Source organism: Ursus americanus, chromosome 4 (assembly GCF_024610735.1).
Source record: "Ursus americanus isolate L20-20 chromosome 4, mUrsAme1.1.p, whole genome shotgun sequence".
NCBI classification, from domain to species: domain Eukaryota; kingdom Metazoa; phylum Chordata; class Mammalia; order Carnivora; family Ursidae; genus Ursus; species Ursus americanus.
Window position 1 is genome coordinate 6,918,532 of NC_142130.1, and position 14,876 is coordinate 6,933,407.

The 14,876-nt window shown below is 34.0% G+C and overlaps 1 protein-coding gene and 1 pseudogene across 3 annotated transcripts in view; both read right to left on the bottom strand.

The window, feature by feature from the left end:
• Positions 1-648: 648 nt before the first annotated feature.
• Positions 649-14,876, bottom strand: part of PDCD10 (programmed cell death 10) — a 43,485-nt gene continuing 29,257 nt past the window's right edge. For all 3 annotated transcript variants that reach the window (XM_045788589.2, XM_045788591.2, XM_045788590.2), the window contains 5 exons: positions 11,112-11,229; positions 10,342-10,468; positions 4,342-4,420; positions 3,984-4,066; positions 649-1,130 (listed from right to left, as the gene is read on the bottom strand). In XM_045788589.2, coding sequence (XP_045644545.1) covers positions 1,049-1,130; positions 3,984-4,066; positions 4,342-4,420; positions 10,342-10,468; positions 11,112-11,229 — 489 coding nt within the window. In that variant the 3' untranslated portion in view covers positions 649-1,048. The remainder of the gene's footprint in view (positions 1,131-3,983; positions 4,067-4,341; positions 4,421-10,341; positions 10,469-11,111; positions 11,230-14,876) is intronic.
• LOC148110201 (signal transducer CD24 pseudogene) lies at positions 11,776-13,033 on the bottom strand (annotated as a pseudogene).

Below are 14,876 nucleotides of genomic sequence, written 5' to 3' on the forward strand. Positions count from 1 at the left end.
TATGTTGCCAAACAGAAATTTAGTTTAACATTTAAAATCTTTATAAAAGATAAGCAAATCCTGATTTTCCCTTTATTTTATCATAATTGAAAAATGAAATCACTTGACATGACCACTTGATACATAATTTCCTTAAAACTTCTCTATGGTGAAACAAAGCTCTATTTAAAGAGTGTATATAACATTTATAACACTCATGACAATTTCAAACCAACTAGCATTAGTATAGCTTCAAAGTACTATCAGTTGTGGCTATTTTTGGAAAAAAGGTACAAAGCTTATTATGGCCCAGCATACTAGAAAAACTTAATTTTACATTGTCATAGAGTTCAAGAAGTGACATTATAGTGTGAAGACACTATAAATTGCCATTTCTTTCTCGTAAGTCTCTTAAAACAGGCTGCAAAAATATTCAGTACCTCATATATATTAACTAACAAAAATATTTCCATTGACTACCTTTTGCCCAGAGTGATTAAGGACCAAAAAATAGAATTCTTGTTGCTTTATTATCTGATAAACTGCTAGTAAGCTCCCGTTAGAAGTTCTTTAGACATTACACCAAGTCATCTTGGTCTTCTGATCATATATATATATCCATATATATATATACATATATATATATGTATTTTTTCAAGTAAAGAAATGTTTAACAGATGTAAACTATTTATTGAATATTTGCCACCAAATATTGTTAAATACATTATCTTGCAGCATATCGCTTTCAAGTTAAAATGTCAAACAAACACCAATATTTACAATTCTTTTAAGGAATGTTATATAATGACACATTAAGGCGTAAATTCTTTTGGCTTATAATTCTTAAAAGAATGATAATAGCAAAAGTGATGCAAAATCTTCAGTGTGAGATTATGATTAAGCTACATTTTACAAAAATATGGTGTAAGATGGCAATAATCCCATTCAACATCCTGGATTAGATCCCTTCAGGAGGGACTGATAATTTATACAGTCAAACTTTAAAATTTACAGATAAAGGCAGTCCAATACTGCCACTGAGAAGTACATCTCTTAACATATACAACTTTCAGGCCACAGTTTTGAAGGTCTGAAGTATCAAGTTGGTTTGATGAATTAGTCGGTTGGCACTTATGAACACATTTATTGCCCTGTTAAAAAAAAAAAAAGCATTAATTTTATCCAAAAAATTCATCCTTTAAAAATATTATACTTGATGTCATCTACTAACAGTAGCAAGGAAATCATTTTAGGAAAAAAAAAAAAGGGAAAGTTAGTACTGAGGACCATATGTTTTATACTAGCTTGGAACTGAATGGGCCTGCATCATTTGAAACTATCTAGGAATTACTGCCCCCTAGTGGTTCCGACTGGCAATAAGGTGCTGGTGGGCTGCTAATGATAGGTGGCGCCTCAACAACCAGATTTCGCGAGGTTGAACAAATAACTGGCCAAGAGGATTCAAATGCAGTCTCCAGCTCTGGTTTCATATAAGTTACCAAAATAATATCTGTTCCAGTATTACACTCAGCCCTAAAGTCTCTACATCAATGGATATAATAAATACTTAAGAAAAAGTTAAATACTTCTCATTTGATTTATCCCAATCTCTTACTTCTTTCAAAAACAAACAAAAAACAAAACTAAAAACTACTGAGAATTCTAAACTACTTTTAGAATAAATCTACTTTTAAAACAAAATAACCATGTGGTTTCAATATTTAAGAGCTGATGATATATAAAAATATGTTCTTAAAAAATTCCTTTCTGCTGCACACATTTATCCTATCAGCCCATCTTCATGTGACTGGAAGAACTGATGCCCTAGTCCCAACTGTGTGGTCTTATCAGTTTCTCAGTATCATAGCTAAAACTTGTATCTTCATTCTAGACATTTCTCAAAAACGAGGGACCAGAGAGAATTAGTCGCATGAATGCAAATTCATCCCCCTATTGGAGGATGGCTCAAAGAACAGGCTCTATTAACAGTTTTCAGTTTCAAGAAAATAGGTACAAAACTAAAACCAAAAATAATGCCACATTATTCATATACAAATAATTATAAAGAAGCTACTGAATGGAGAAAAAGTCATAGCAGGGAGCCTGAATAATCTATATGCAGAGTACATAACTTCAGATTAATGAAAATTAGGCTCTAAAGGAATTTCTACCTTTCGATGTACTTATTCCATGATAGTTCTTAATTAAAATCAGAAATAATGATCCCATCATGTAAATTATTCTTTTGATGTGTTTTGGTTATTTTGGCTTAGCAGTGGAGACCAAGAAAAAACAGATGTAAGTTTATTTTCAGAACACACCTGCAAGCTTATTAAACTAAGTCATCAAGGAGCATCTCCCCTAGACTATCTGAAGAGTAACAAAACCATTAATAAAATGTAGCTCAATATCTTTAACTCATAATATAAATGTAAGATTTCAACCTATTTGAACTGTTAAAAATAACTGAAAATTAACAGACAATTCTAATGTATTTTTATTATTTTTAAATATTATTATAATATTATAATGCTTGACATGGATATAGGGATCTTTAAACTTCAATGGTAGGATAAAATGTTATAGGTCCCTGCCAATTATATATGAAATAATTACTATTTAGATTGTTTTTCTGACTTTAAGCACTGTCAGAAAATGGTCTTGTCCACAAAATTTCTAGTATTCTACTTGAGATACAAAGAACTCTCTACAAGGTACAATGCTACAGGAGACATGGCCTCTCCATCAGCTTGTACTTTATATGTACTTATGTAAACTGTGTACGTAAAAACACATAAAGTTTTCTGGTTTTCTTGAGTGTTCTATAGGTAACTGTATGTAAACTTAAAAACAACATCCAATTTACCTTTTCAGTATGCTACTTATCTTACAGAACAACAGTGAAAGCCTTCCTCCTTCCAAAGAGTGGGTCACAAACTTTGTAGTACTTTTAAATCACCTGGAATACTTTTTATAAAAGACTTAAACCCTGGTCCCACTCCAAGCTACCAGTATCAGAACCTCTGAAGTTGGGACCAAGGCACTGGAATTTTAAAACACTGAACCAAAGTGATTCTAATGTGCAAATGGGATTGAGAATCACAGCTTTAACTTTAGTTCTCAACAGACCTGGCTAAATATAAGTATTATCTGGAAACTTCTTAGAAATGCAAATTCTTTGGGCACCTGGGTGGCTCAGCCAGTTGAATATCCGACTCTTGATTTTACCTCAGGTCATTATCTCAGGGTCCTGAGATCTAGCCCCGAGTTGAGCTCCACAGGCAGAATGCATGAGATTTTTTCTCTCTGCCCCTCCCCCAGTTCACGTGCTCTCCCCCCCCAAATTAAAAAAAAAAAAAAAAACAAGAAAACAAAAAGAGAAATGCAAATTCTTGGGCCCACCCTAGACCTACAGAATGGAGGGGGGGGGGCTCCAAAAGCAATTATATGTACATGTGTAAAATGTCTATTTTGTTCTTTAATAAGCCCTCCAGGTGATTCTGATGCTCCTTAAGTTTGAGAACCACAGCTTCAGCGGCTGGTAAAGTAGGCCAGTAAGCCAAATCTCACTTCCCAGGTTTCTGTACAGCCTGTAGGCTAAGAATACTTTTATATATTTAAATGACAAAAAAAAAGGAATATTATTTACATGAAAATCAAATAAAATTCAATTTCAGTGTCTATAAAAAAAGTTTTATTAGAACATGGCCATAATGTCACTTGTTTCCATACTACGACTGCTTTTGCACCACAACAGCAGAGTAAAGTAGGCAGTTCCAACAAGCCCACCAAATCAAAGTATTTGCCATGAGGCCTATATCAGAAAAAGTCTGCCAACCTCTGCTCTAGACTAGTTATGGCTAGATTATCAATCAACAGTCTATCTTAGTTACTAGTTAACTCAAGTAAGAACAATATAGTAAAAGGGTTTAATTTATATGGTTTTAGTATTATACAAAACCACATAATTTAATTAAAAAAGGATGATAAATGACAATACTTACTTGCCATCTTTAAAATAGGTTTTCAGAGTATCACTGAAGCTTTTGGAGTACTTTACAAATTCTTTCTTTTGGTGTTCAAGTGCCTACAGACATCAAAAAGAGTAAGAAAAAAATATTAAATAAGAAAAGAGAAATAACAAAAACCAAAATCAAAGACAAGAGATTACACAGAATAGGATGGACTTTATATTACAAATTAGAATTTTTAGAAATATTTACTTAAACGTATTTTAATTCAAGGACAAAACCAGTGGTTAAGATACAAAGCTATTTTGAATAATCAAGCCATCTTAATAAACAACTAAGGATAAATCAACATCTAGGGTGGCAGCTTATATAAGGCTTCTACTAAACTTACCCTGCGGTTCTGGTATTGATACTTCTTGAAGACATTATTCACTGTATCAAGAAGTTCTTTTATTGCACTAGCTATATCCCTGTTGGATAAGAAAAAAAGAATCTTCTTAAAATCAGTTATATTTAGAAGTTATATTTCTTTTTTTTTTTTTTTTAAGGATTACTAATCACACTGTTAATTACCACACTAGCACTGCACCAAGCCCAAACATCTGACTAGTTGGCTGGATGGAGTTTTTTAGCCTGTACCCTTCTGTGATCCTGACTTCTCTTGCACTGCTGACCAAACGTTCTACAACTAACTTCAGCCTTCCCAAATCAGTAACATTTCATTCAGCATTACTTACTCAAATTTGTAAGAATTACCTCTGCTTATCTTTTCTAGCTATGATTTTTCCTTTCTTTGATGTAGCTGAATTCAAGCTACTATATTCTCTGCTTTTGCTATCTCATGAACAATTATATAAAATTTTACTATTACATGTAACTCACTTCTGTATTTATCAGCACTTCAATAGTTTTGATGCCTAATAGTTTTGATGTTTAAAATGAAATATTTCCTTCTCAGACATAGCTCTTCTAAGACACATCTACCTTCTAACAACTGCCTATACTCTTCCAAAAACTTTGTTGTCATTATTTCCTTTGGAAAATATATTTAAATTCCTGAGAGAGACAATATCAGAATATTTTTCTACCTTAACATTTTCAGCAATTATCTTTGGACTATATATGCATCAACACCTTCCCCCCCCCCCCAGCTTTTTAAAGATTTTATTTATTTGATAGAGAGAGAACAGGAAAGCACAAGCGGGGGAAGGGGCAGAGGGAGAAGGAGAAGCAGGTTCCCCACTGAGCAGGGAGCCTGATGCTGGGCTTGATCCCAGGACCCTGAGATCATGACCTGAGCAGAAGGCAGTTGTTTAACCAACTGAGCCACCCAAGGCACCCCAACCTTCCTCCCCTTTTAACCAGATAAAGAGAAGAAATCAATAATTCTCATGAATTGACTGTTCTTCCTAGCCATTAACCATTTTTTCCCCTAGACTTTTCTTATCTTTTGTTTCTATGCTCTTTTCAATTTTCATCTTCTAACTGCATAGCAATTCTTTTGGTCAAACTGAACTTAAACTTTTGCTGTGCAAATGCAATGCAAGTGTGAAGATATGAATTATTAAGACCTAAATCTAGACTATCCCAAACATCATCTTTTATTACTTCTTAATCACAAATGTCAGATTTTGGTTATTTCATTCCTAAAACATTTCAGCTTTACTAAAGAAAAAACTGAAAAACTCTGTATCCAGATTTCTGTGTGTATATGTGTGTTTCACAGCATATTTCTTTTTTTTTTTTTTTTTAAAGATTTTATTTATTTATTTGACAGAGGGAGAGAGGGAACACAAGCAGTGGGAGTGGGAGAGGAAGAAGCAGGCTTCTAGTGGAGGAGCCTGATGCGGGGCTCGATCCCATAACGCTGGGATCACACCCTGAGCCGAAGGCAGATGCTTAACAACTGAGCCACCCAGGCGCCCCTCACAGCATATTTCTAGTAAATAAGTGGGATGTCTAAGAATTACAAATATCCTAAGATATACAGGATTTGGGTATAAAAAGTATTTTAGCCTATTCTGAAATACTAATGACATTTATATTAAATACTTTAATAAATAATTACTTATTACCTCCTGTATGTCCAACATTGGTATTGGGCTGAACATCAAAATATTAGATTAAAATAGGACAATGAATGTTACATAGAAATGGTATTTGTCCACTCATTTTTTTTCTCCTTTGCCTCTAGTTTAGGAACGGCAGTTTTAACTTACATAACTGTTCCCTTCATTTATGGTTTCCAGTAAGTTGACTCCTGTACTGCTGTGATGTGCATAAATTCACCACTGCTTAACAAAATGATGTCATAAGACCATGACACGAGAAAAACTACAATTTCAACAAATAATTATTTGGAAGGTACTTCAAATCCACAATGAGCCCATTTAAAGCAGAATATAATGGAGCAAACTATAGTGATCAAACAGTGAGGTATTTATACATAACTACTTTATAGAATACTTGAATATTCTGCTTTAAAAAAGGGATTATAAAAATGTGCTTTTAGGGCCAACTGACAAGATGAACATATGCTCCATATACAATGATAATGGCTAGATTCCACAAATCAAAAGAGCAGATCAAAAGACCTGCAAAGAAAAAAAAAAAAGGCAAAAAAAAAAAAAAAGGCAAGGGTTTTCTGAATGGTACCCCAGACTTACTAATGAATATTGGGAATCTGTCTGTACTTTAAAAGAAAACTTAAAAAATAAGTCCCCCAGGTGATTTTGTTGATAACCAAATTTGGAAACCCATGTTTGGGAACCTAGAGCCTAGAACTAAGGTTTGATCTATCATTGGCCACAGAGCTTTATAAAGAACTCTATAGAATGACCCAGGCTGCTTATCCCCAGGCCTGGCATTCTCTAAAAACAATGTGTGGCAATTTACATCAAATATTACATCATCTGTATGTACACAGAACAGTATTTTTATTTAAGGCGCTACGGTTTGCACCAGGGAAGCTAAATTATATTAGTAACTAAGGGTTTGTTTCCTACAAGAGAAAATAATCAGCACCAAAAAAATACTCCAGACAATTAAACAGACCAAGAATGGGAGAAAACTTGAGGGTAAAATAACTACAGTGTAATTATAAACAGTCTGGAGTTAAGTGATTCTGTGACAAGGGACATACAGTATGGGTATAATAGAACAGAATTTTAGCAATTTGCAGCTTTTAGTGTGGCAACTTTGGGGAAACATACACTGAAAAGAGAAGACAACAGGCATCAGAGGAAATGCAAACATACATCTTACCAAAAAATTGCCAATAGTAGACTTTATAATCATGTAAGCCAAATTTATATAACATATATTTATGTGAACATTCTAAAGGATGAAAATTCCTATGCTGTGTGTTTAGTTAGGTCTAGACTGGACATCTCTGGAAAAGCTACTCTGAAGCCATCAGGAAAACCAAACTCTGGTGAAATTTATCGCATGAATATGCAAATACATATTATAAGAGTAAATAGATAAATGCATGGCTTTCTGGTTTATTAAGTCGCAAGTCTCTCTACTAGTCATCCATTAGAAAGTTATGAGACCTAAAAAAAACCCTATAAATTAAATTTATTAAACATTTGCATAAGCTTAAATGTAGTCAAACAGAAACATTCATTAATCAAAAGAACTTTTAAGATCACAGAGAAAAGGGGGAAAGAAAACCCTTATTTCACCCTTATTATGTGCTGTGAGCGCATACCAGGTTCATGTGAGGCCCTTTATGTACATCCTTTCTCTCAATTCTTAAAGTGTTACCCTCATCTTCATAGGCAGAAACTAGAATAACAGAAGCTAAGCAACTTATCCAGGGTCACACAGCTAAATGCAGGAATGGAAATTCAAACCTAGGTCTGCTAACATACACAAAAATACCTGGATATTTGTTAGCTGACAGGAATATTTTTCTACTTAATATAACCTATGAAATTACACATAGTACTTGGAATAGTTAGTATTTGATACATGTTTCTTGAAAAATACTGCTAAAACGAATGAAGAAGATAACTACCTTAAATACGAAAAAGTAAGATATTTTAAAGAAAAAAAAACACACAGTACGTTGTGCCTGAAGGATAAGCCATTTTTTATTCTGGTGCAATTTTATCTACTAATTTATTAGACAATTAACCATGGGGACAATATGTATCAAAATGTGTCAGTATGTATCAGTGATACAAATAATTACACCTTACCTATGTTAATTTATACATGGTCTCATAAATATATATTATCAACAAACTTTCCAGGGTCAATTATACCTCCTAAAATGGTTAAGATATAAATTTTAATTGCCAATACTCTTGATTCACCTGTGTGGAGTACACTCCAGAAAACAGAACTGAGGTATTACTACTGCCCCATAAATGAAAGACAAGCCCCTAATTCAGCTTCTGTCAATGGCTACAGACAAGGCTCTTTGGCTCCTGACCTCAACTTCCTTATGATTAAAATGTGGCTGTTTATACAGTGTTTTCAAACCTATCTGTCTAAAGCCACAATGGGTTCAGCAGAGATGCCTTGCGGACTCCCCCAGAGGGGTAAGACGGTGTCAAAGTAGCAGGGTGAGGGCTCTGGGCCTACCATATTTACCCCAGCTTCACCCCAACACTCTTCTCTCTCTTACCTACTGGCATTCTATATTAAGATATCCTTTATCACACCTCTTCCAGATTAGCTCAGACTTTTTTCAATCACCAAGTTAAACCAGCACTATTCATCTCAGATTGGGAAGCAGCAGAGTAGACCATGGAGTCTGTCTGCATTCGAACCCAGATCTACCAACTTACCAGCTCTGTGACCTTGGAAAAGTTACTTAATTTCTTCACCCATTATTATAGCATTGTTATAGTCAGTTAATATATGTAAAACGCTTAAAAAAGCACCGAGAACGTAATTCTAATAAGTGACTACTATTATTAAGAAGGCATTCATTCAATAAACCTCTCTTTCAATGACCTGAGGCAAAAATTTGCTGAAAATATTATTTTAAAATGTCAGATCGTCACAGAGAGGTAGCACAGATCATAAACAAATGTACAATCATCAAAACAAATTAAAATCTTATTAAATTATTTGAAAATTCTAAAAATAAGCTGTTTAAGCAACTGTGTGCTTCTGATAACTGGCAATTTATCCTTTTATGAGCTAAGCATGTTTACTTTATATTAGACTAAAAATAAAAATCCATAAACAGTTGACTATCTTCTTTTTTCACATATTAAAAATAATTAAAGGAAGCTGAGGCTTTCCTAGCAAGGTAAAATATTTACCTTGGGATTTGTTCCCTGTGACATGAATTTTAGCTAGGCAATGAAAAGTCTTTTTCATACTTTCAGGTTCTCAATTAGAAGACCTAAAAGAGGAGGGTCCCTCCTTAACAGCTGGGTTGTGTACCCATCACAAACTGTTACTTTCTACAATGGGATACTCTGCCCCCTATACCACTCAAAACAGGTGCCCAAACTAGCTAAAATAGCATTTTACAATGTGAATTACAAAAAATGCTGTTTCCAAGAGATGAAATCCAAGGTGAATTTACTAAAAGTGAACCTCTTTCCATTCTTTAAAGATACCAAGTATGATGATGCAGCCTCTTTCAGAAAACAACAACAAAACCTATGCTAAATCTTTCCTTTTCAGCAATTTCTACTTGTGGTTTCACCAAAAGGTTGTATTGACAGTGCCGCTCTAATTATTCTAAATTTTCTTCATATTATATCCAGTCAGGCTGAAGAAAATTGAAACTCTTTACTCACCCAAAAATTGTTTGGATTTTCCCCTCACTTTCCCACCCTCTCAACCCCTGAGGAGAGTGCCCCTGGTTTGAGAACCACTGCTCAAGGATGACCTTTTTTGCTGCTGCTCACCAGTCAGCCCCTGGCCCCCTGTGTATTCTCGGGCTTATTTAACCTGTATCCCAAAGGTAAGGATTTGGAGGTTTACAATTTAGCCAATATTTAAAAATGCTATTCAAGCCTGAGAGTACATTACTCATTCTAATGACTTATGCTATTTTTGAAACAAAAACAATACTACTGATATCCTTTGTTACCAATACAATAATTTATCTAATTTCTCTATTTACTTTAATCTGACATTTACATTTTTGCATTATTTTTGTAGTCTACACTACATTCCAATTTATGTACATTTCATTCAATTTTCATATTAACATTCTAAAAAATGTTATCATACTCTAAAGCCAAATACCACAGCTTAGAAGTTAATAATCAAAATGCAGCATTTAAAAATTTCAAGTCTGATTTCAAATTAAGATTTCAAATTAATATTAATATCATACCAAAATAAAACACCTAGAATGAGTGGTTCCTTTGAAGTACTTTCAAGAAAAGAAGAACCAAAGCCAAAAGTTGCTTACTTGATTGTCTGCAGAAACCTCACTCTGTCATTGATCTCATCTGGGATCTTACTGAGAATTTGTTTAAGTGCTCGTGCCTTTTCATTTAGGTCCTGGAATTCTGGCTCTGGTCGTTCAATCATATACTCTGATAAAATAAATACATAATAAAAACCATCATGCAACTCCCTGTCAAATTAAGTCTATGAATTCCCAATATTGGTTAAAGATGTGGCAGGAGAAGAGAAAAGGAAAGGAAAGGAAAGACAAGGTTGCAAGGCAGAATTCATTAAAGTTCAACTTAGTTCAGAAATAATGTTATGGCTCTCCCCAAGTATCGGAAGATGAAAAACTAAACATTCTCAATTTGGGATAAATGGACACTCCATGAAATCTTAAAACAAACTAATAAAAGATAGGCTCAATCAAATTTATCAGGTTTCTGAAGCTGTATTTCATAAGGAAACCTTGATGTAATGACATTCATAACAAATATAACAACAATATATATCTGTCAAGGGGGAAGAGGAGTTTAATAAAAACCTCTACACTGAATATGAAATGGGCTCATGGTATCAAAACCCAAACAACCTCTAATATCGTTAGCACATTCTTGAAATCTCAAATCAAAACACAAAATAATTACATAGATTTTTTCCCCGTTATCACCACAATAATAACAGTAAGAAAGGGGAGGAGTAAGGCAGGGGCAGAAGAACTATTTGTCAAATAACGACTTGGAGGAAGTGCTTTTCAACAACTGTGAGAAAATTAAACAAGGCTCTGACTACCTTCTACATCATCAGCTGCCATTCGAAGAAGGGACTCTGTAAAGTTAACTTCTACACTTTTTTTCTCTAAAATTTTCATAATGATGTCTTGTGTGAGTCCTGGATTTTCTTTTTCAGCCTATAAAGAAGAGAAAGCTAGTTTTAAGATACAGAAGCTCAATCAGCACTTTTTTTTTTTTTTTGGCTCTTTCAGCCATTTCTTTTTATTTACAGTTTGTGTTCAATGCAAATCAATTCCATAACATGAGAAGTTACTATGAATCAAGGCATAAATACACAAACACAATATACAATCCAAAACAGATGTATAGCATTCAGGTATGAAACAAAATGCAATGTTCATTCACACACAGTAGCAAGAGATCTGTTGGATATGGTTGTTCTTGGGTAGGTTCCTAAAGATGGGAAAAAATGACTTTGGTTATCAAGACTACTGTGGCCATATTAGATACTGGAACATCTAAGCACCAGTGTGTGACCATGTGAACAAAAGACCTTAAGAGTATCTATTTTTAAAAAGCTTTCTGTGCATTGAGGCAGTTGTAAAAAGATTTACTTTCCAGAATCAAGTCCACTTTAGGCTTAGGACCAGGTTCTAACTATCTAAAAATATTGACTAACAGAAGTGTTCCAAATGTGGCTATTCTGATTCAGAGTTTAAAAAAAAAAAAAAAAAGGTATTTACAAAAAGAGTATAAAAGTTTTTCCGAATGTAATGTAAGCTTCCAGTCTTCACTTCCCAAATACTTGAGTTACAATTTCAGCTCCTGCATGTATTTTGCCTTTTTAATTTCAAGATTTGTCAATTTTACCTTCAAAACAGATCATTTTTTAAATTATAAAAAGTATTCAACATATGCAGAAATAAAAAGCACTTTGAAATTAGCTAAGGTCAATGTTCTACTCTTTGGAATCAGTTTAGCTAAATGAATCTGGCACTCTTGTTGAATAGGAATAAGTGATCAGTATTATAAATAAAATGTACTCATTATGCTTCAATTGGGGGGTCGATTCCAATCCATCATTGCCCTGGCACATGTCAATTACTATATAAAAAATCAAACGCAATGTCAAATCCAAAGCCTTAGAGGAAAGAGTTCATTTCCCAAGAAACAGTGATAGCTTAACGAGGTAGAACTTTTATCTAGAGTACATAGGCATTAAGTTAGCTGCAGAAACAATGCACTGAGGATTTACAGTAACACCTGGAAATTCCTTCTAATGTACACATAATAAATAGAATCAGGAAGCTTTTTGTATTAACTGTTTTACGGCCTTAAAAAATTTAATGAACCAAATGAGAACTGAATCTGTTTACATCCCATCTTTTATATCTAGGTGAGATAAAATCTATTCTCATTGTCAAGGTAAAATTTTACATGTCCATATTTCTTAAGCCACATTTAAAGAAATTATCTCTTAACTAATTATGGATGTTGTCTCTTCATCTTGTACGTGAAACTCCAGTAGAATTAACAGACATTCATCACCTAGTCAAATCCTTCACATGTTCTTCAAACCAATCAAATTTGGGAACCTTAACATTTTCTGTGTCAATAAAATAAGGTGTGGAATTAGCAGATTCAATGAAGACATGTTTTTTTGCTTGTCACTCTGGATGTCTAGACACCATGTGGATTGGGTTTAGAAGATAGGGAAGTATACATGTTTCTTGGCCGGAGTCTTTTAACAGTAGAGATGCAGAAGGGAGAACAAGATCATGAAGAGAATACCTGCTGACCGCAGAGCCAGTTGCTGTGGTGGTGGTATTAGGTGGATTTGGGGTAGTCAAGGTACTCTGGGAAGAAGAGTTACTTGAAAGTGTTACAACAGCTGTTTGATTTGAATAAATCTGCGTGGGTAGGAGCAGCGCCAGAAGCAGTAGGCCCCAGTCCAAGCCTGGCCACCATTGCTCAGCCCATGTCTGCTCCTTCAGTGTCAGTGTGCAACGCGTCTCATTGGATGCGGGGTGAGTGGAGAACCGCTGGCTGGGGCTGGCGCAGGAAAGGTGCCTCAATCAGCATTTTAAAGCCAAAACTTAATTGTTTAGAACCTGCTGGGCCCTTCTTAGAGTAATCAATTTATGACAGCAGAAATCTCTGTAAAATAGGCGTGGCAATGGCATTCACTTATGTTTTGTTGGAGCTTACGCATTGTGACTCATTACAGCCATGGTCCCATTTGCCATTTGAACATAAAGTACTTAACATTTCCTATTTCTCCTCTACACTCACTTGCAATCAAACTAGTAACAAAAAAAGAAATATAGATTATATATATTTTGGTAATCCTTCAATTACTCTGTTCAGTAGTTTAAATACACTAAAGATTTTTAGCTTTTTTTTTCATTAGTTAATATTTCAACTTGAGGATCAAGCAATAACTCATCTTACCATATTTCGCAGATTCTTTGCATTTAAATGAACAGGATGTCAGGAAAAACAAAAATGAAACAAAAGATGGGATTTCTTTTGTAGGTTTTATTTAAGCTATATAATCCTTTACTTTTCCATATAATGATTTTCATTTCCTATTTTACTTCTGAAGCAAAAATATTTTCTTTTGTAGCAAGAGTAACTTATAGAACATCATTTAATCCTTTTGTTATCTCCTGAGCTTGTTTCACTGATGAGTTTGCATTAGTTCTATGTTACTTACACTCACTTGGGCACTAAAATCTTCTAGACTAAACACAGAAAGTTCTGAGTTTACCAAAGTTAATTTTCAGATTTGGGTTTTACCCAGTAATTCTGCCCCATTTTATTATTTTTAAAAATTTTGTAATGACACTCTTAAGTTCGTTTCTTTTAGGATGCCTGCCAATTTTCATCATTATGCTGATGATTTCCTATCTTTTTTGCCCAATATTAAACAGCAAATAGAAACACAATTTATGATCCTAATCAGACAGCAATCTATTTGCTTCCATATGTGTCAACCACATTTAACCTCTGCCTTTCAATTCCATTCTGGTATCACTGCAGATCCAGTTTTCTTCTGTTCCTACTGCTCTTTCCATTATAACATCTTGTTTCTCATTAGGCTTCAATATCAAAAACTGAAAGGTTATGGAATGGGAAAAGAAAATATTCACATTTATCTCAATCCTGGGATCATTTTCACTGCTGTCATATGCTATTCAAGGAAATCATTTTGATAGATGATTAATAACAATGAAGTGTATTCTACCAAATTCCATTTCCTTTATAACCTGTTTTGATTTTTCCTTCCATGAATATATATTTAAGATAGAATCTATTTTTAAAAAATAAGAGATGCCTTTAAAGGAAAAGTAGTACAAACACGGGTTAAGATGGTGTCAACATTATTAATTTGGTGACCTTCCACAAAACTATATACACTATTTAGATAAGCTAGTATTTGATAAAGTGGTTTATCTTCTTTCCCTAAGTAGCATTAAATTACCGATATAATGCATTATCTTACGAGGTAGGGGAATACTCTCCATGTGCTTACAAAATATGCCAGCAGAAAAATGCTCTCTCTGATTAAGTTATAATAAATTGCCAAAATTATTAAATGCTGAAGCCTGAGAATAAAGTTTTCAACACCAAGTTGGTGTGGAGCCCCAAACTGCCAAAACTGGAGCACTACAAAAATTTAACAGAGGTCTCTAACTTTCTCAATTTACAAGTGTTCTTAGTGCTAAGAAAATAGTGGCTATGTATTGAGTAGTTAGGTTCAAATAACTTAGTAAGTACTTGTGTCCTAACAATTGTCCTTAAAAAATACACAAATTGAAAG